This window comes from Micromys minutus, assembly GCF_963924665.1.
Source record: "Micromys minutus genome assembly, chromosome: 32".
Taxonomy (NCBI): Eukaryota; Metazoa; Chordata; class Mammalia; order Rodentia; family Muridae; genus Micromys; species Micromys minutus.
In genome coordinates this window covers 2,126,218-2,147,076 of record NC_137967.1, presented here as the reverse complement: position 1 = coordinate 2,147,076, position 20,859 = coordinate 2,126,218, and the positions used below count along the sequence as shown (strand labels likewise).

Here is a 20,859-nt window from a genome sequence, read left to right as displayed (position 1 = left end):
AGTTGTTCTGTGCAAGGCTGTGGGCCCTGAGGCTCCTGCTTGTGTCTGTGGCTCCTGGTGTGCTCTGATAGCCAGGCATGCCAGTGAGGACCCGCTCCACTGTCTGCTAGAGCTCAGGGAAAGGAAACAAGCGTGGGGCCATCCCAAACTCCGATGCTCACCCAGGGCTGCGGGAACTCTCACTGGCATCCCCCATGGCATCTGTGCTCCTGCCTCGAGTCTTGCTTTTTCCTCCCCACCCTTCCAGATATTGTCTGCCACCCACTGTGCAGCCTGGCCCTCACCTCTGTCTCTTCCCTGCACCCCACCCCTCCCGGCCCAGCTGGCTCTTCTCCCTTGAACGCTTTTGCTGCAGCCTGGCTCCTCATGTTGTCTTGTTGTTCCGAGCGTTGTGTTGTGTGTGTCTGTATTCTGCAATGAGAATGATACAGAGAGCCTGGAGGGCTGGAGCTTTTACAGCTTGAGAAGCCTGGGTCTGCCCCCAGCCGTGGGTGGGCCTCAGAGATTGAAGTTGACCCTGAGTTTCTGGAGGAGTGGTGGCTTGGCCAAACATAACAAGCAGATGTTGTTTCATGCTTAGGGGGGAGAAAATTAATGGAAACCCCCTTCACCCCATCCGCAGCACAAACTTTGTTTCTGTCAGACTTAGAAACCAAGCCTTTAAACCCCTGCACTTTAGACATTCAAATGTCTTGACTGTGTCAGCCAGCAAGTTCCAACATGCCCAGGCTCCTGCCCAGGGCTCAGCTCCTGGCTACGCCCTTGCTAGGCAAGAACAAGGAGACATTGAGAGGGACCTGGAATTTACTTCATCACACATGAATTCCAAATATGCAGACTGCTGCCTCTCGAAACCCTCCAATGAGTCTCTGCCCCTTCTTGAAACCTTTGCCAGAGGCAGCAGGGTTTGGGAGAGGAGCTGAGGAGGGACACAGGTGGGAGAGCACAGGCCAGGCTTCTAGATGACACGGCCCCTGCCTTGGCTTTGAACCTATGGAAAAGGACGAACATTTGGGGTTCACGACTCAAGCCACCTGGCGTGGATGCAGACAGGGCCAGGTTTCTTTCATATTCTGTGTGGACGTGCTGCATGCATGGCTGATGGTGGGAGCCTGTCCTTTGGGGGTCCTCGTGCCCCTCTCCCCAGTCTTCTTGCCTTCCTTCTCCAAGTCCTCTGTGCTTCTCTGAAGTTCTTGATTTTGTTTTAACTTTCCTACAGTGACCCGCACCTTGGTAGGAACACTTTGCCTAAGAAAGGACTCAGGTATCTTGTCCCCTCCTGTACCCGTGCCATCTGTTGTGGCTGTGGAGCTTGGCTGTGTCATTATTCTCTCATTGTGGCTGGACTGGGCTGGGCTCGGCTGGGGTCCCCGCTTTGGCCGACGCAGCTGGATTTTTGGATGACAGACCCCTCTCGTTCTCGTCTCTTCGTTTGTGGCTTACTTGCTGGAGCAGGGTCCTGTGACAGAGCCATCTCAGGACCAGCATCCCTGAGCTGAGAGCAGCAACTGCTCCTGGTGGGCCAGCAGGAGGGATGCTGAGCACTTCATGACTGTCTTACACACAGCCGCTTCCAAAGGAGAACATGACTTAGAGCATGCTGCTTTGTTAGCTGTCCCCATTTTAAAACTCTCGCTGTTTCTAGACTAGAGATACCGCTCCATGGTAGAGCATTTGCCTGCTGTATATATGGTTATGGGTTCAATCCCAACCACCACCTAATAACAATAACTTAAAAAAATACCTTTGTGGCTATAAAACATCACTGAGAAGTTTCCTTAATATCCTAATCAGTGAATGGGTTAGTTATCAATACCAATCCAGAAATGTATGATTGGTGGAATAAAAAAGAAAAAAAAAAGACCAGAAAAAATGTTTTTGCTTCTGTAGTAAGTTGGGCCTGTGCTGCTTGTTGGTGCCTGTCTTGATGAAACAGGATGCTCTAAGATGCCATTGCTCAAATCAAGCCATCACATCACCAGTCTGAGGTGCTTCAGTTTGCTCACGATCCCCGTGGACCCCTTCTAAAAGCCTTGCTGTTTGTAGCCCCCCGGCTTCACCCTGCATTAAGCATTACTTTTTTTTTTTTTTTCATATGAAGTGAAATGTTGTGTTGCTGTCTTGTGTGTGTCTAGTTAATAACCCATGGGTCTTAAGACCCAGAGCATTTCGAACATTAACATGAGGTGGGTATCAACACAAGAAGGCGTGCACTGTTGCCTCCCAGCAGAGTTCTGCACTGGGGCCTTTCATCGTGTGTGTCAGCTGGATATATAAATGATTGATTTCCCCACCCTCCCTTGTTTTTGAGACTGGGTCTCATGTAGCTCAGGCTAGCCTTGAACTTGCTATGTAGCTGTAGATGGCCTTTGAACTTTTGATCCTCCTGCCTCTACTTCTCAAAGTGCTGGAATTGCAGGCTTGCACCAACAGTGTTGCACATTGATCCCAGGTCTTCCTGTGCCCTCAGTAAGCACTCCAGCAACTGAGATATATTCATAATGCACTCTTACCCAAAGAGCAAATTTTTAAGGAGTTACATTTTGAAATGCTGTGTACATGTCTATGGGATATCTATTAAAGCTATGTAGCCCTGGATTTTTAAATTTGATTGTCTGAACATTCAGAACGGGGTTATATGACAACTATTTCCAGGCATCTGATGTGCCTTTCAAGGGTGTATATCCATCAACAAGAGTGAAAACCATCTTCTCATTCATACTGGTTTTCTGTCTAGCTTGCTTCCTCAACACATACATATTGGGTAGCAGATTCCTGATCAGCAGCTGGCAATGTTCTGGCACTACAAAAGTTCTAGGCGCTACCTGTGTGAAGAATAGAAAGAACATGGAGTTTGAGGTCAGACAAACATTGGTTAGAATCCCAGCTTCACGGTCCCCAGTTTCCCAGAGCATAGAGCAGGATTCATTGTGCAGTATCACTGTCTAAGTTGAAACCTCAGTGAGATGATGGTTGTAAAGGTACTTCCTCTATCAGAGGTGCCTGATAAATCTTCCAGATATGGAATGCCTAATGGGGTGGACCACATGAAGATTCCCCACATTTAACACACCAGTGTGTAGTTCTTTTCATCAGACCTGTTAGTGCTACATTGTAGCAGTTAAGGGGCTGAGGATGTGACTTATGTAACTTGCAGAAAACCCTGAGTTTGCTCCATTGTAGTAGTTAAGGGGCTGGGGTGTGGCTCACATAGCAGGCAGAAAACCCTAAGTTCAACCCACAACTCCCCATATTTTATAAAATATACATGATTAGTTGTGCCTCTAATGCCAGCACTTGGGGGATAGACACAGGAGGATCAGAAGTTGAAGGTCATCTTTAGCTACATAGCAAGTTCAAGAACAGCTTGGGCTATGTGAGACCTTGCACCACAAAACTTGCAGCAGCCTCTGTAAACACTAGCACCCCAGGTCTCTCCAAATGCCACCTACTAACACACAATGATTCATGACCATTCACTGGTACTGCAGCATGTGGATGCCAGTGGTTAGCTCATTAAAACTTCCTCAAAGCTCTAACAACAACCCCTCTTACTGCTTCTTCCTGTCAAGGAGGGGGCTTTGAGGCGACCCTGTCATGAACCAGCATGTTCCAGTCACACCCAGGGATGGCTCTTTTGAGCATTCCCAGTTCTTTCTCCCTTTTAGGTGTTCCCTGCAAGCTGAAAGGAATTATAATTTTCCCCAGATGCAGCCAAGGAAGAAAAAAAAAGTTTTGAGAAACTTCATAAGTTTCAGGGCGTGTAGTGATCTGACTCCCCCATCTTAAATATAGCTTTTTTTGTACACACTCCTCATCAGCTGTGGGGAATGCATGTTTATAAGGGTTGTTCATTCCAGCCTGGTTTCTGTCTCTAGGTATACACCCACCTCCCAGCTTCGCCCGCAGGAAGACGCCAAAGAATGGTTCCGGTCCCACTCAGCTGGGGGCCTGCAGGATACTGCCACCAACTCCCCCTTTTCCTCTGGCTCAAGTGTCACTTCTCCTTCTGGAACAAGATTCAACTTCTCTCAGCTCGGTGAGTCGCCACTTGTCCTGAGCCACACCGATCCACTCTGCCGGACGGAGGCTCTCTCGGGCTTTGAAATAGGTGCATTGCCACATTCTTCTCAATAGTTGATCAGCCCCCACCCCCACCCCGGCCATACAGTCAAAGAAACAAAGAAAAATCACAAAGTTAGTTCTGGGTACTTTCAGTTACATCAGGCCACGTGCAACTTAGGATTGGGCACAAATAAAAGCTAGCCTTTAACTTAAAACATGAGATTTGTGTGCATGAGGTTTTTGTAACTCATTCGTTCTGTATGCAGCATAAACTCGGATAAAATCTGAGGGTTAGACACAACCACATAGTCTCTTTTTCTGGGGTTGGTATAGGTAAGATTATAGCAGGAGGCCCACCACTCCACTCCTCAGGGTACAGTCTGCTTCTTGGACCTGTGAAGCAGACTGTTTTCCAGCCTATTCCTCATCCTTTTACCAAGCTGGCGATCAGTTTTCATGGACGCATGTTCTTGGAAATGGCTGCTGCTAACCTAATGTGTTGACCGACACACTGAGGGGAGAAGGGTTTGTGACAGTTCCCACTGGAATGCTGGGGGAGTCTCTATTAGAGGCAGAAAGTATGAGAGAACAGTCTAAAAGCTTTGTAGCAAATCAGCAAACCGTGGGGGAGATCCCATCTCCAGTTATAGGAAAGAGTTGGGCACTGGTCTCAGCAGATGCTTGAGGTAATGGAATGCGGGTGGGTATTTGAGGACTGCTCAGTGGAGGGAAACCCCTTTTCAGTCTCACTGTTTAGAACAGGCTTTCCTGAATGTTCTAGACTTCTCACTCAGTCTAAGTGCTGCCTGTGTCTTGTCATCACGGACACGTCATTTTGCTCTTTGTTAAATGTATACCTCCGAATATAGCATGCCTGGCTAACCTGGGCAGGGCTTTTGATGAGAAAGCTCAGCTTAGCTCAGGGAAGTGTGCCTGTTTGGATGCTCTTGGGAGGCGATTCCCATCTGAGCAGTGAGACCTGTGTTTGTAGTATTCTTTCCCAGCCATAACTCTTTGTAACGAGAAGCTGTTGTCATGCGCAGAGGCTTCCTATCTGATCAAAAGCCTATTTGGACTATTTTGGGCTTTTGGCTTTACAGAGAATTGTTTCAGATGAACCCGGGGAGTAATTAGCTCATGCCTGGAAGGTGACACCGGCCTGCCTGAACGTGCCAAGTTGGAACGTGAGGCCCTGAGCCTTGCTTTGGAACTGACCCGCCTTCCCTCCCATATTTTTAGCTCTAAGCTTGTAACTCAAGTGCTGATGTGACCACCTTTTAGAAATAGACAAGGGAGTGAAGTTGGCAGGCACACACACTGCCGGTGATAAGCAGCCTCTCTCTCCCTGGTACCCGCCTGGGATCCAAACAGAGGTATGGACATCCAGCATCTCATTCTGCTCCTCTTGTTCCAGCGAGTCCCACCGCTGTCACCCAGATGAGCTTGTCTAACCCGACAATGCTGAGGACCCACAGCTTGTCCAACGCGGATGGCCAGTATGACCCCTACACAGACAGCCGCTTCCGGAACAGCTCTATGTCTCTGGATGAGAAGAGCCGAACAATGAGTCGATCGGACTCCTTCCGGGATGGGTTTGAAGAAGGTAAGGAATGAAGGAATTTGCCATCTGTAGGTCTCTTGGCATAGCGCGCTTGACGAGGCTCCTTCCTCAGGTCCCTGCGACATTTCCCTCACCTTTGGAGTAGGGATGAGGGGCTCTCACTAGGATGATCTGACCAGCAGGTAACCTTTCAGGATGCTTAGGGAGGAAGCCTCTGCAGCTATTGCAGACCCTCAGCATTGACTGAGTTCTGCCTGAGGCTCCTCTCCTGGCCTTGGGCCATAACTTCTTGGCATGCATCTCCATCTTCAAGCCCAGCTGCTGGCTCGCTCTGTTGGCAGAGACTGCACTGAGTTCATCCCCCTGTACCCTGCAGCTTCAGGAGCAGGCGGCCGTGTTCCCACCCAGTGTTTCCTAGCTTGTCCCGAGATACAGAGTCCCAGTTTTTATCGTTTTCCTTCTTGGGTTGCCAACCATAGACATTTATAGCTTTGTTCCTCTCCATCAGAATTATGGAAAGAAAGTTCTGTGGGTCACTAGGTCAGCTACCTTCATAACTCACTTCATTTCTCTCACCCTCTGCCCCTTCACCCAAGTCATTGCATTAGAGGAGCTCCATTCTCCAAACGCTGGGCTTGTGGGAGGCTGGAGGCAGGCTGAGCAATGAAGAGAGGGGAGGTGGGCTGACCAAGGATGAACCCCAGCTCTATCCTTCCTCGGGTGCCAGAGCTTAGGCCAGATGCTTCTTCACCTTTTGGTCTCCCCCTTTCACTGTCAAAATGAAAGCAATAACATTCAGCCTACAGAGCTGCAGGACTTCAGAGGTAATAAGTATAAACGTTAGCTCTTTGCTAACTGTTAGCTGTTGTGTGTGCATTGTAGCCTGCGGGCACGATGTCCAAGCTGAGGGTGAGGATTCATGGACTAATGGAGCCCAGTGAAGCTCTGTCTCCATTGGATCCATTTTGCTAGCATCAAGACAGAGTGTAGGAGTGAGTCATTGATGACCCTCTCCCCCCCCAGCTCTCGGTCCCTGTAAAAGGTGGGCAGTAGGCTTAGTGTGCTCATGATAGGAAATCCTAATGAATAAGGAAGGGAATACAAGAGATGTACTTCCGCTTCTGGGTTTTCACTCTAAGAAAAGCTTAAAGGGCTCTCGGGATGGAGCAGGCACGTCTTGGCTAGTCGTGGTAACTTGGGGCTCTTCTCCAGATTTATGTCCCCAGCAACCCTGAGTAGAGCAAGCTTGGAAGCCCTTATATGGAAACTGCTGGGCTGGAGGATTAAGGAGGAGAGGAGCCTGGGTGACCGAGGGCATTTTGTTAGATCTAAGGGCTGGAAATTGGTGTTGTGCTGGCGTTGAGCAACAGACTGGCGCATGCGTGCCCTGGGGCAATGGAGGAGGAAGTTTGTCTTAAGCTCTCTCTAGTCCATGACCGGTCAGGAATAGCTACAATGTGTCTCCCTCCGTCTCTGAGGACAGCTCCCATGTGGAGTCTGTCCTCTGCTGTCCCCGTCATCTGTCACGTGTATGCCTGAGGGAGTCACGGGTACCGAGACTTGTCCTGACAAGTATACATGGTCCCAACAAAGGCCAGGGACCATAGCAGACTCACCCTCGGCTAGCTCTTAGGCAGTCCTGGAATCGGGCAGCCCGATTCTCAGACAGTTAGATGAAAAGTAGACCTGGCCTAGCTGCAAGCATCACCTCAACTCTGGTAACCACATGATTCCTAATAACTCACAGCCGAATTGCCAAAGCCGGGTAAGGACTGAGGAGAGGAGGCTGTTAACAGCAACGTGAAGATGTGTCCTCTTGATCTTTGGGAACTTTGCCATCAGATTGGGTTTATTCCTTGTAAGGCTGTTACATGAGAGAAACAGAATAGGGCTGGTGTAATTAGCAGCTTTTACTTCCTTGGCGTATACTCTTTTTTTTTTCTTCTTTTCATCTTGAATTTATAAACTACTAGTGTGACGGGAGAAACCAGGGGAAGTCAGACCTCATGCCTGGCCAGGTAGAGCCTCCTGAAAATTTTTCTTCTTCGCCGTGAGGCAGGATTGATGCGGAGGGGAAATTAGCATCTCACATCACACGGTGTTTGTGAGACGGTGCTGCTTAGTGAGTGCTTGCCACGCTGAAGGCGATGGGAATGGCAGCCGGGTGGAGTGGGCACAACCCGTCTCAGGTATTTCAGGAAAGTTCACTACTATAGACTTGATGTAACCTCAGAGTCAGCTGTGGTACAGGAACACTTAGGAGCTGTTAGGGGTGTCTTTAAAATGGGTGTTGGGCCAGAGAGATGCCCCAGAGGCTAAGAGCAGTTAAGAGCATGTACTGCCATTGCAAAGGGACTTGAGCCAGATATTTAGTACCCACGCATGATGCCCTGCAGTCCTGGATCTTATGCCTCTAGGAACATCACATAAAGGATTTGAGAAGCATATCAAAACACACCAAAAAGTTCTTTTTTAAAGTTCCATCTGTCTGGTGTGTGTGTGTGTGTGTGTGTGTGTGTATACGCGCGCAAGCAAACACTTGTGCGTGTTGCTATAGTATACACACGGAGGTCAGAGGATAACTTTGAGGAACTGGTTCTCTCCTTCCACCGTATGCGTCATGGGGAGAGAACTCAGTCAAGCTCGGTAGCGAACGTCCTTACCTACTGAGCATGTCTCCAGCCCACCCAAGGGATTTTTTTTTTTTAAGATTTATTTACTTATTATATATGAGCACACTGTAGCTGTCTTCAGACACACCGGAAGAGGGCATCTGATTTCATTACAGATGGCTGTGAGCCACCATGTGGTTTTTGAACATGGGATTTGAACTCAGGACCTCTGGAAGAGCAGTCAGTGCTCTTAACTACTGAGCCATCTCTCCAGCCCACCCAGAGGATTTTTAAAGAACAAAACCCAGCAGAGCCTGCCAGTGGAGATGTGTCCAGACTTCGGTCGGCAGCACCCGAGTTGCTGTGTAGCCTCAAGCAAGCCATGTTGTTTGACTTTCGGACTTAGATGGCCTCTGTCCAGCTGTAGAATTCTGGGGGTACAAATGAGAAACATACTTTAGAGAGGTTTTGGAGCTGAAATTCTAATGGTCAGGAGGATCCACACCCATCTCTCCAGGCTCTGACTCCCATCATAAAGGCCGTCCAGCCACGGCAGTTCAGGCTTACCATATTCAGGTGTGTGCGTGGGTTCGTATAGTCAAGGAGACTGTCTCCTCTGTGTATCATAACGTTGCTCCTGCTGCTTTTCCAAGTGAGAGGCATTAATTACAGAGAAAGTAATAACCTGCACCTGAAGCCAGCCAGATGCGCCTCCTCTGCCTGAGTCCCTAAGCTGAGCCCTGACTGCGAGGAATCTGATAGGTCTGAGATGGAAAAATCGGAGACAAAACAGCAGCCAGAGTCTGTGTGTCGCCCTGCTCAGGCCCCTGGGGCAGCCCTGTGAGTGTGGCTGAGGGTGGCTCCATGATACCCAGGTCTCTTTCACCAGCAGGCCTCTCAGATACTCTACCCTCTATAGTCTGTGTCATGCTTAAGTGCCTTGGGACTTCGGAACCAGTGCACACGTTAGCACAGAAAGCCATTATTGGCCATCAACACCTTAACTGTCTTTTTACGGGGTGTGAGTCGGGTTAGTCATGCTTGGTAGAAAAGCAGGGAAGGGTAGCTCTAGAACCTGGCATTACCTGGAAGGGTGGATGTGAATTCTGGTGGGGCCCCAGCCTCAGAGGTACCCTAGACGGAGAGCCGCACCGGCGGAGCCTCAGAGGCAGACAAGCACCGTCTAGAGCTTGCCTGGGAAGGAAGTCCTGGATAAACGTGTGTGAGAGGAACACACAAAGGGAGGTCAAGGAAGGTTAAGTAGAAATGCCATGGGCAGGTTCCCCAGTGCCAGGCTGAACTGTTCACTATCTTGCTGGCTGGCAGATTCTACTGGATGCTAAGTGAGGCTGACAAGCAAACTCAGCGGTAGATGGAGAGATGCCCCTTCCCCCTCCGCCTTGCCTTCCTTGAACATGAACGTGCTCCTACCCTGGTGGGCTGTAGGGACATGAGGCTTTCCACCTGTGGTCAGAAAAGTTGCCCTGTCCACTTAAAACCCCTGCCACGTCTTGACAAGGCTAGTCCTGCCTCCAGACAAGTTGCCAAGAGGTAGCTGAGAAAATGAGAATCAGGTTCCCTGGAAGAAAAGCACCTTGGGCACCCAGGCCTGGAAAAAGGCAAGAGTGTGCTTCCAAGTGAGAGCAGATAATGAAAAATGTCCTCTGGCTGGAGATGGGAGGGACTGCTAAGAGGGTTCTGAGTTAGAACTTACGCTTACAAAGAAAGAAAGAGGGCTGGAGAGATGGCTCAGTGGTTAGAGCACTGACTGCTCTTCCAGAGGTTCTGAGTTCAAATCCCAGCACCCACATGGTGGCTCAACAACCATCTGTAATGGGATCTGATGCCCTCTTCTGGTGTGTCTGAAGACAGCTACAGTGTACTCATATAAATATAATAAATCTTTAAAAAATAAAAAGAAAAATTAGGTACAATTTTAAAAATTGCTTCCTTAATGGATTATTTCATATTTGGCTTTGACCTGTGCCCAGTCCAGGAAGTAATGAGCCAAAATGACAGTCACAGCCGGGCCGAGCCACTGGTGTCCTGAAATGCTGGTTGCCTCCTTTCCTCCCTCTCCCCCTCCCCCTCCCCTCTTCCTCCTGCCCCGTATTCTCTTTCTCAGCAGCTCTCTTAGCCTTTGACTCCTGTTTATTTACTTCCACAGTCCATGGATCCTCCCTGTCCTTGGTTTCCAGCACATCCTCCATCTACTCAACCGTGAGTCTAAAGCAATTGCTGTCACGCATGTATTGTCTGTCACCAAGTCTGTCAAAGCTTAGTTACAAGGTCCTGTCTGTAGAGAGTGTCGCCATTCTGAAAGGATCAGCTCCTGGGAGAAAAGGATTTGAAATTCACAAACAGCTGTTATCACTCCCCTCTTGGAACTGGGGAGAGGGCTTGTTGCACAGACAGGAGGACCCAAGTTCTGATCCCCAGACCCCCTGTAAGAGCTGAGTACACACATATATATGTAACACCACCTTACATCTACATATTCATACGAAAGCCAGTGGCTCCTGGTCCCCCACACACTCTGAACATACATCATTCTTTCCAATGTATTAGAGTACTGTGCTCTCGGATTTGGACTTTCTGATGGGTGGATTTAATTGTTCCATTTTACAGAATCATACCAGAAAAAGAAGGTAATCAAAAGTCTAGGTTTCAGGAGCTGGATAGATGGCTCGGGAGTTGAGAGCGCTTGCTGCTCTTGCAGAGGACCTAACTTCGGTTCTCAGCACCCGTGTCAGCTGGTTCTCAACCTCCTGTGACTTCAGCTCCAGAGGATCCCATGCCACCGGACTGGAAGAGCACAGGCACTGATGTGCATCTGTTCATATAGACACGCACACCTACACATGATTTAACACGGTACAGATAAATCTAAGGGGCTGGAGACATGGCTCAGGGTTAGAACATTGGCTGCTCTCCCAAAGGTTCAGTTCCCACATGGCGGTTCACAACCATCTGTAGGTAGCTATTGTTTCTGGAAATCTCGGGCCTCCATGGTCACACATACATACATGCAGGCAAATACTCATACATGTAAAATAAAAATCTTAAAAAAAAAATCTAGACTCCCCCGGGGTTGCACATTCAGCCGTTCCTATCAGCCAGGCTGCGCCGCTCTTTCTATTTTGCTGTTCTGATGTCCTTTATGTTTTATTTACAGCCAGAAGAAAAATGCCAGTCAGAGGTAAGGAGCCGTTTACGGTCAGACTCGCTCTCATCATCAGCGCTGCTCACTTGCTGCTCAGTCTGGAAACAAACTCCCCAAGCAGGTAACCTTGTGCCTCTTTCTGTAGATCCGAAAGCTGCGGAGAGAACTGGATGCCTCCCAGGAAAAGGTGTCTGCACTGACCACCCAGCTGACTGCAAATGTGAGTGCAGATCCCAGAGAACACAGGCACACACACACACACACACACACACACACACACACTCACATGCACACATATGCAGACACACACCCATGCACAGCAGGAGCCAGGGACAGAACAAGGTGCAAGCTAGGGACGGGACAGGACAGAGTAGAAGAAGCTGGAGATGGGACAGGAAATAGCCATCTGCTTTCTGAGCTTTGCTTTGAGGCCCTTAGTCTCTGGACATTCAAGAAGTAACTCTATGGGCTCACAAGGACATAGACTGTAGCCCTGTGGGCATTGGTGTTAAGCCAGGTGCTAGCAGTATGACTTGGGACAAGCTGAGTAATTTTGGAGTCTTTTGGAATCTGCCTTTGCTCATCTGTGCGGTGGGATGATCATCATCTCCCCATGCTGTGTTGTGAGGAGACTAAGGCTTGCAGTCCTTCAAGAATTAAGTTGCTTCCCTTCCTCTTTCTGAAGACTGCAGTCTTGAGGGAGGTGAGAACACAGCGGGACTCAGAGGAAGGCTTTACGATAAACAGCTAGTGCTCGGTAATTATGCCATGCACAATGCTCAGCAGTGCCAGCCTTGGCCTCTCTGGCCTTGTTTTCTGGGCTGTGAGTCCAACAGTAAGGCAAGCAGAATTGCTGCCTCCTCCGGAACAGAGGGGAGGCAAAATGAGGAGTTTACCTCGATCATGATCACTTTTGCCATAATGGGGAGGAAACCACGGGAGCACCGCGCTATGTCTTGGTAGCAGGTGGGAGGAAATCAGGAAAGATTTCCCAGAGGCAGTAACACCAGACGGATATCCTCCTGGAGAAGGGGCCCCATCCTAACCAAAGCAAGCAGTCAGTGCAAGGTCCAAGGTGAACTGTGACTTTCCCAGTTAGTACTTGTGGCCAGGAGTGAGTACAGAGCTGTGGAGAGAGCGGTATAGAGGAAAGGCAAGGGACTCCCGAGTGTCTGAGCTTTTAGAGGGGGCTTTGGGACCTTTAGAAGAAGCCTGTCAGTATGGAAGCTGAGCTTGCTATTTGGACCAATTAGAGTAGAAATAGTAGCAAGAATCTCTCCACCCTATCTGGGAGGCCCATGAAGGGGCCCCACTGTGGCTGTGAGCCATAAAACATGAGGCTCAGAAGGCAAAACTGGAGGTGATGGGGTGGCTCCAAGGCCAGACTTCCTGCCCAGGGGCTCATAATGCAGCCATGAAGCCTCATGGAGCAGGGTAACAGTGCCTGTGGTGGTGTTGGCAGAGGCTGAGGGAGCTCATTGTGCGACACCCCCACCCCCGGCCCAAACCCCCATTCCTCCATTCCTCCACCCCCACCCTTCCCCTCATTCCCTACCCCAGCCACATACTAACAATGGAAGCCACTTCAAAGGCTGTACTCCTTTGACCAGGAGAGTGACTCAGAGCTCAGAGTAGTCATTTACCTGGAGTTTTTGCCCTGCTAATTCCTGCTTGAGCCTGACCGGCTCCAGGAAGTGTGGCTCTTTCAAATCTGCACACGAAGTATGAATCGCCCTTAATTACAAGCCCAGGAAGTGTAAACGCCTTCATCATTCCTCAGCCTTCCAAGCTCTTGTACATCGCTTGGAAACCTACATTTTCCCAAAACCTCAACACACCAGGCCACTGTGTGCTTTGCAGGCCTTTTCTTCATCCGGCCCATCATCAGTATTGCCATGAAAAGGTCATTGGAGGGTGGCAGGGATGGGTCATTGGAGGGTGGCAGGGATGGCTCAGCAGTTAACAGCAGTTGCTGTTCTCCTAGAGGACCCATGTTAGGATCCCTGCATCCCTATCAAATAGCTCATAGCTACCTATAACTCCAGCTCCAGAAGATCTGATGCCCTCTACTGGCCTCTTTACACACTCACACTTAAATGTGTCATACACACACACACACACACACACACACACACACACACACACACAGACACACACACACAAACACACACGCAGACCTGAATTCTTGGGCATAGATCCTGAATAGGTCCAGAACTAGGTCACCCCCCTTCCTCCAGGAAATGCCTCATGATTTGTGACAGTCATTAGTTGCTGCCCTTGATTCAACAGCAAGTACAAGTCATTTCTCAGTGACTTTGGGTGGTTCCTCCATCGCCCTGATCTGCCACCGGGAGCCCCAAGTTGGCCTGTGGGGTTCTCTCTGTGCTAGGGTTGGAGTTGAGCACCTTATGTTATTCCAACAGTGTATTGCACCTCACAAAAGTTGCTGAGTCCAGCTTTGTTTTAAAGCAAATACTCTCCCCACACACTGCACTACACCTCAGCTGCCTGTGTTTTATTATCTGCCATCTTTTTCTGAGACCAGGCTGTGTTTGTTTTCCTAGGACAAGCTACTCAGAGCTGCCCTAGCTGGTGTTTTTATAGCTCTCCATTTGTTTTCCCTGGGAATGTGAGAATGGCACTTGGCGGGAAGGCTGTTGTGTGTGTTGTACAGCCCTGCTAGGCCCAGCCACCCCCCTCCACCTCCACCCCTGTATTTTTTTAGCTGTATTGAGGACACAAAGGCAGCCTTTTGCTTGCCAGAAAAACTAGATCTCTGACCCTTGAGAGCCTAAGCGGTTGCTCTTGAGCTTGCAGACACTCTCACAGTTTAAGTAAGTTGCAGTGTTTGAGGGTTCACAAAACTGGAGAGTGATCGCACCAGGATCCTGGGTGACAGTCAAATGAGGACCAAAGATGAATATGAGTCATTGAGCCTCTTACTGTCCTCTTCTGGGTGAGGACAGCACACTGTGTCCTGACCCGTTTCCCCCATTCACTGGGTCATCTTGAGTTGATTGACTTTAGCGTAGGTTCGGTGTACCCATGTCTATAATCCTAATCAAAGAGAAGTTACAGCAGGATTATCACTAGTTCCTGGCCATGCAGGATATGTAGTGAGAGGGAGGGTCACATAGATAGACAGACAGACAGACAGACAGACAGACAGACAGACACATAGATAGATAGGGTAGGTAGATGGGTGGGTGGGTGGGTGGGTGGATGGATGGGTAGATAGATAGATAGATAGATAGATAGATAGATAGATAGATAGATAGATAGATAGGTAGATAGATAGATGAATGGATGGATGGATGAATGGAGGGAGGGATAGATAGATAGATAGATAGATAGATAGATAGATAGATAGATAGATAATAGATAAATGGACAGACAGACAGACAGACAAAGATTTTTCTGTAGTGTCAAGGTATACTAAAGTACAGTCGTAATTTTTCATAGGTAGAGAGTATATAAAAAAGAAGCCATCTATGTAATCTTGATGTGATAGTGGCTCTGCTCCATGACAACAGGTGGTCTTAGCCTCTGCTTCTCTAGCCTTAACCAGCTTATCTTGATGACGTCTGAGTCACTGAAATTCCCTCTTAGGTTGAGATCCACACCCACAGCCCTGCCCACCTGCTGTCCCACACTTATCCTTCCCTGGGGACACTGATCACCTTTTCCTCTGCGTCTTTACAGCGCCATCAAGGGTCAGATCTTTCTAGACTCATCTCCAGCCTCCCTGCTGGTCCTTCCCAGCTCCGCAAGAGCAGTGAAGCCAGGTCACTGTGAGAGCAGCAACTGCTCTTAACAGCTAAACCATCTTCCCAGTCCCTTAGGGTTGGTTTGGATGGCATTTCCCAGACTTCCCATTCAGCCAGCAGTTGAGTATACCAACAAAGACACATCACATGTTCATTATTCTCCAAGTACAGACAAGCTTAGTATTGACACACTTACTTACTTCTTGACCTCGAGACTAGAATCACCAAGGAACACCACTTTTCTCAATTTTCATTTGTTTGTATGTTGTCTTTATGTGGTCCTGGTTGACCTGGCTCTCACTGTGTAGACCAGGCTGACCTTGAACTCAACAGAGATCTTTCTGCCTCTGTTTTCCTAGTGCTAGGATTAAAAGCAAGTACCACCATGCCTAGCTCTTGTTTTGTTTTTAAAAGAGATTTATTTGTGTTTTATATATATATATATCCATATATATGTATGTATGTATGTATGTATGTGTTTGCTCCAGTGTATTCAGGCACCCACTGAGGCCAGAAAAGAGCATTGGATACACTGGGCTGGAGTTGACATAGGTGTTGAGAATAGTCCTCTATAAAGGATCTATAAACTCCTATAGAGAATCTGAGTTCAGTTCCCAGAACCAACAGTGGCTTACAAACACTTCAGCTCCAGGGATATCCAACACCCTCTTCTACCTTCCTCCAGGCATATCCAACACCCTCTTCTACCTTCCTCTAAGGTTTGCGTGCACACAATACACATACTGACAAAACACTCAAATACATAAGATAAAAAATTAAAAATCTTTAAAAAAGAAAACACAAAGCAAGAATAAGAAATAGGTGTTGAATGGAAAGGTGGCTCTGGGTAAAGGCAGGCAGTTGGGCATGCTTTGTCTGTGGATTCCCAATTGATTTAAAACCCCACTGGGTAGAAGGACGGCTTTTAACAGCTAGTCCATCCACCCAGCCCAGCATCCATAGTTTTGTATTGTTACATTGTAGCATCTGAAGATTGAATTCATAGTTTAATTATAAAAGGCTGCTTTTGAAACTTTTTCTGAGCCTTCTATAAGATGTTGCATCTGGTGTCTTGTTCTAACAAGAGTGTATCAAAGTGTGTAGGAGCCTGGGGAAAAGTGTCTCCCTGCAGGGGTGGGGGAGCTGGGAAAGGTTCTTTTTTGTTTTTTTGTTTTCACGGAGGGAGCAGATGGGCCTCTCAGTAGCTTTTTATTAATGAGGATTATAACAAGGAAAATAAGCCAGCCACTTTGTCAGCTCATTTCTATAACCCTGCTTCCCATAAGCCTGTGTTATGGGCTTGGTGATTGGTGAACAGCAGATCCTACTGCAGTGTGTGTGTGTGTGGTGGGGGATCAGCCATAACTGGCAGCCACAGACCCCATGTGTTTTGAATGATAACCTCAAAGTGTTGAGTACAGTGTGCTCATGAGAGTGAAAATACAGATCCAGACTGGTGGTATTACCAGTACCTGACACATTAAAAACTAAGCAAGGAATGGGCAGAGAAATGGTGTCACGCAGGGAGGAAGACTGCTTGAGAAAGAAGTATTTGAGCAAGGGCAAGGCTAGACTAAATGATCCCAGAGGTAAAAAGAAGCTGAATCTGTACAGACCACATGAGGGGGCTCTGATAGGTCTTGAGAACCCATTCCCCCTTGGGTACTCTGGCCTTGCAAGATGACGTCACTGAGGCCTCCTCTCCCTCTCTAGGCTCACCTTGTGGCAGCCTTTGAGCAGAGTCTGGGAAACATGACCATCAGGCTTCAGAGTTTAACAATGACTGCTGAGCAGAAGGTAAGGCTGGGGATACCATTTGCTCTTTCTTTCATTTCGGATAAGGATGCAGACTTTAATTTGTGTCTTGGACTAGTTTGTGACATGCGAAACTAGGTTTTGAATGTCAAGAGTAGGTCCATTGAGTAAAACATTGCCTAGATCAACCAAGTGTTGGTCCCGGCGCCTTCTGCAGATCTAGTGGTCTTGGCCGCTCTTTTTTTTTTAAAGATTTATTTATTTATTTATTTATTTATTTATTTATTTATTTATTTATTTAATGTGTATGAGTACACTGCAGTTGTCTTCAGACTCACCAGAAGAGGGCATCAGATCCCATTCCAGATGGTTGTGAGGCACCATGTGGTTGCTGGGATTTGAACTCAGGACCTCTGGAAGAGCAGTCAGTGCTCTTAACCGCTGAGCCATCTCTCCAGCCCCTTGGCCGCTCTTTTTATGTGCTCCCTGATGACCTTAAAACTGAGTTCACATCCATGTGTGAGGCAAATCTGTGCCGCTCCTTTGTCACTGCCCTCCTCCGTCTTCAGCCTCAAAGTTGTTCTTTATGGAGCTGGTTTGGGATGTGCCTGTTCTATTTTTCTCACCTTCAGGATTCAGAGCTGAATGAGTTAAGAAAAACCATCGAGCTGCTAAAGAAACAGAACGCAGCTGCTCAGGCTGCCATTAACGGAGTGATTAACACGCCAGAGCTCAACTGCAAAGGCAAGTGAGACACGCCCCCGAGAGGCTGCCTGCTGCCCTGCTGCCTCTGTCACAGTGCAGGACGCAGCCTCCCTGCTAGGGGACAAGAGACTGTGACTCAGATTGCACTTCCAAGGTGCAGGTCCCAGAAGGCACACCCCTTTGATCTGCTTGCTTCTGGCCACTACAGAGATGCCTAGTGTAGCATATCCTCTTCTCTGTCAGTCTTAAAGACAGAATAGGTTTCTTGTGGAAAAGCATCATAGTGTTTTATGGCATCTCTCATGTTTCATGCTTCCATGGTTACTTTATACACACACACACACACACACACACACACACACACACATGAGAGAATGTAAAATGGGCTTATCTCTTAGTTGCCCTAGTAAACTACCTTAATAAATTGTTGGGCTTTGTGTGTCTTTAGTTGCTAGGCATGCATTGCTCCAGCAATACCCATTTGAACAGCACCTATGCTTGGTGCAGAATGGTACCTTGCACAGGCTTTCCCTGTGTTTTCAACAACAGGCCAAGACATTGCCCTTCAAAACTTGCTCATCTTTCCATAACTATATTCTGAGGACCCTACTGGCCCTTTGCTCACCGTGCTAACGATAGTCAAAGGTGTCTTTCCGAGGTCAAAGGATATTTAGAAACAGAATCGGGCGTGGACCCCTGGGTCTTCTAGCTCTGCATACGGCAAGCTCCCTTCAGGATCAAAGACCCTTGTAGCCATAGGAGGAAGGCTAGCTGCAGCCATTGATTTCAGCCATCTTGTTATTTCTGGCAATGCTGTCCTTCAGATACTGAAACAGCAGTGATGGAGCTGAGGTAGGGAGGGTTGGAAAGAGTTGGCCTTACAGGTAGAGAGAGAAGAGCGCTGGAGGCAGAGGGAAGAGAAGACGGCATGGAGAGCTGAGATGGTGTGGACTAAGTGCTTCCAAAGGGCCAAGAGAAGGCAGATAGGGTGGGACTGTAGCAATCACAGGGGTTGACTGAGCCAACTGCGGTTCAGGAGAGACCACAGGGACCCTGTGCCTGAGGCCTGGGTGCCATCTTGTGTGGCCGAAGAGAAGAGATCAGAGTGTAGGCTCCCATACTGGGGAATACCTCTGTGTTTCGGAGCCTATCTTTCCTCTCTGTCAAAACTTAGGGAACGGGTGTTGAGAGATTTTCCTTAGGCTTTCTATCAGCCATTTGTAAAGTACAGGGTGGTAGACCCCCTGGGAAAGAAAGAGGGCACAGACATTACCAATCGAGGCTCTTAACAGCAGCAATGGGTCCGGAGGCGATGCCTCAGTACTAAAGCCCTAGAGTCAGTGGAAGCCATGCTTAGGGACAGAAGAATGTGCCCTGCTGTTCATGGGCTGCATGCTTTGCCTCTGCTCTCCAGGAAATGGCAGTGCCCAGGCTGCAGATCTCCGCATCCGCAGGCAACACTCCTCCGACAGCGTCTCCAGTATCAATAGCGCCACCAGCCACTCGAGTGTTGGCAGTAACGTAGAGAGCGACTCAAAGAAAAAGAAGAGGAAAAACTGGGTGAGTACACACCCCCAGCCTCTCCCCGGGACTGGGTCACGGTCTCTCTCGGAGTAAAATGTCCCCAGATACAACCCAGGCTGCCTCCTAACCTCAGAACCACAGAGCCTTGGAGAGTAGACCCAAGGAAGTGCTTGGGGGTAGGCCTTTTACCAAAACCGAGGTTGTGCTCAGCAAAACAGTGGCATTGCTAAGTCCCAGCTGTGGTTTTTCTCTTCATCCGACCGCGTGATGCACTCACCTTTCATTTCATATATATGTCGTTTCTTTCCCATCTTACACTGGCCTCAGACTCTACAGCTTAGTGGGTCTTTTTAACTCTGTTTTGTCCTTGGTCCTGGGGATGAAACTTAGGGGCTCATGCCTGCTAGGCAAGTGCTTCCCCTGCTGAGCTGTATCCCGCCCCTCTTCCTGCAGCCTTTAGCCAAGTTGCCCATAGTTTCTTCTTAGTTCCAAGGTTGTTCTCTGAGCTTATATCAGTAGTTGTCTCAGCCTTAAACTTAATCTTTACATATATGCATACTTTCTTTTAATGCAAGGTCTCACTCACCTAGGCCTAGTTGCCATCATATTCATTATGCAGACCAAGCTGGCTCCAACTTGCAACAGTCCTGCCGCCGCCTAGATTACAGATGTTTACCACTGCAGGGCTGTCTTTGCTTGTTTGTTTATGTAATTGCCTTATGTAGTATCAAACCAACATTCTCACTGAGAATTTCCTAACTGTGTTTTTTGGGGGGGGGTCATGGGCCCCGAGTTTAGGCTCGTTGAGTCTAATACGGTTGCTATTTATACTCCTAAACCTCTTCTTGATTTTCTGCCTGGAGCACAGAAGGCTGCATTCTCCAAGAAAGTCCCAAGGACTTCAGCCCAGAATTATGACTACTGTCGTAGCTTCAAGGTGGTGAAGGAGTGTATTACTTACCAAGAACACCCTGGGTAGACCTGAAGTGACCAGGCTCACAGAGCCCCTTTTAACACTGTCATGTTTCATGTGACGTCATTTCCTTTATGTCATACACATCTTCCTCATCTGTGTCATCTTGGATGGGTGGCAAGGTCTAGTCAGCGACAGAGGAGTTGGGGTTCCATGACGCTGGTTATCGGTAACTCACCTTGGAGGTGATCTACCAGGCCATCTTCACGTTACCCTCTTCTGGTTGGGTTTTTTTTCCTTTAGGCTTTTATTTATTTATTTTTTTTAGCAACCTGTTTGCAGTAAGGAGAGGAGATTAGCTTATATTGCCATCTTTAATATACAGTTGATAAGTATTATCTGGTCAGACTCTTAAAATGACCAGAACATAATCTCTGAAAAGTATGGAGCCAGTAAGATGGCTCAGCATTACTATTACTATTACTATTATTATTATTATTATTATTATTATTAAAATTATCCAAAAGAAAAAGAAAATTCATGGCTGTTTTCTTCTAGCCAAGAATTAAAACTTACTTATATTGCTTCTAGACAATTCTTGCTTATTTATAAAGCCAGGAAGGACACATAATAGACATTCTCAGCTTACCCCCAAAGCTTAAATTAATTCTGTCTACATTTTGTAACTTCCTCTTTCACTTAGCACTTTACTAGAGGGTTTAATGCTCTGGCGTGTTTGGCAAAGCCTGGTTCTGTGACTTCTGTCTGCAAACAGGAGCATCAGTAGACAGCAA

The 20,859-nt window shown here is 48.0% G+C and overlaps 1 protein-coding gene across 3 annotated transcripts in view; it reads left to right on the top strand.

The window, feature by feature from the left end:
- Positions 1–20,859, top strand: part of NAV2 (neuron navigator 2) — a 251,405-nt gene that overhangs the window by 197,392 nt on the left and 33,154 nt on the right. For all 3 annotated transcript variants that reach the window (XM_080908845.1, XM_080908844.1, XM_080908846.1), the window contains 9 exons: positions 1,220–1,264; positions 3,879–4,039; positions 5,480–5,668; positions 10,406–10,458; positions 11,414–11,437; positions 11,547–11,621; positions 16,882–16,965; positions 17,556–17,667; positions 19,043–19,188. In XM_080908845.1, coding sequence (XP_080764971.1) covers positions 1,220–1,264; positions 3,879–4,039; positions 5,480–5,668; positions 10,406–10,458; positions 11,414–11,437; positions 11,547–11,621; positions 16,882–16,965; positions 17,556–17,667; positions 19,043–19,188 — 889 coding nt within the window. The remainder of the gene's footprint in view (positions 1–1,219; positions 1,265–3,878; positions 4,040–5,479; positions 5,669–10,405; positions 10,459–11,413; positions 11,438–11,546; positions 11,622–16,881; positions 16,966–17,555; positions 17,668–19,042; positions 19,189–20,859) is intronic.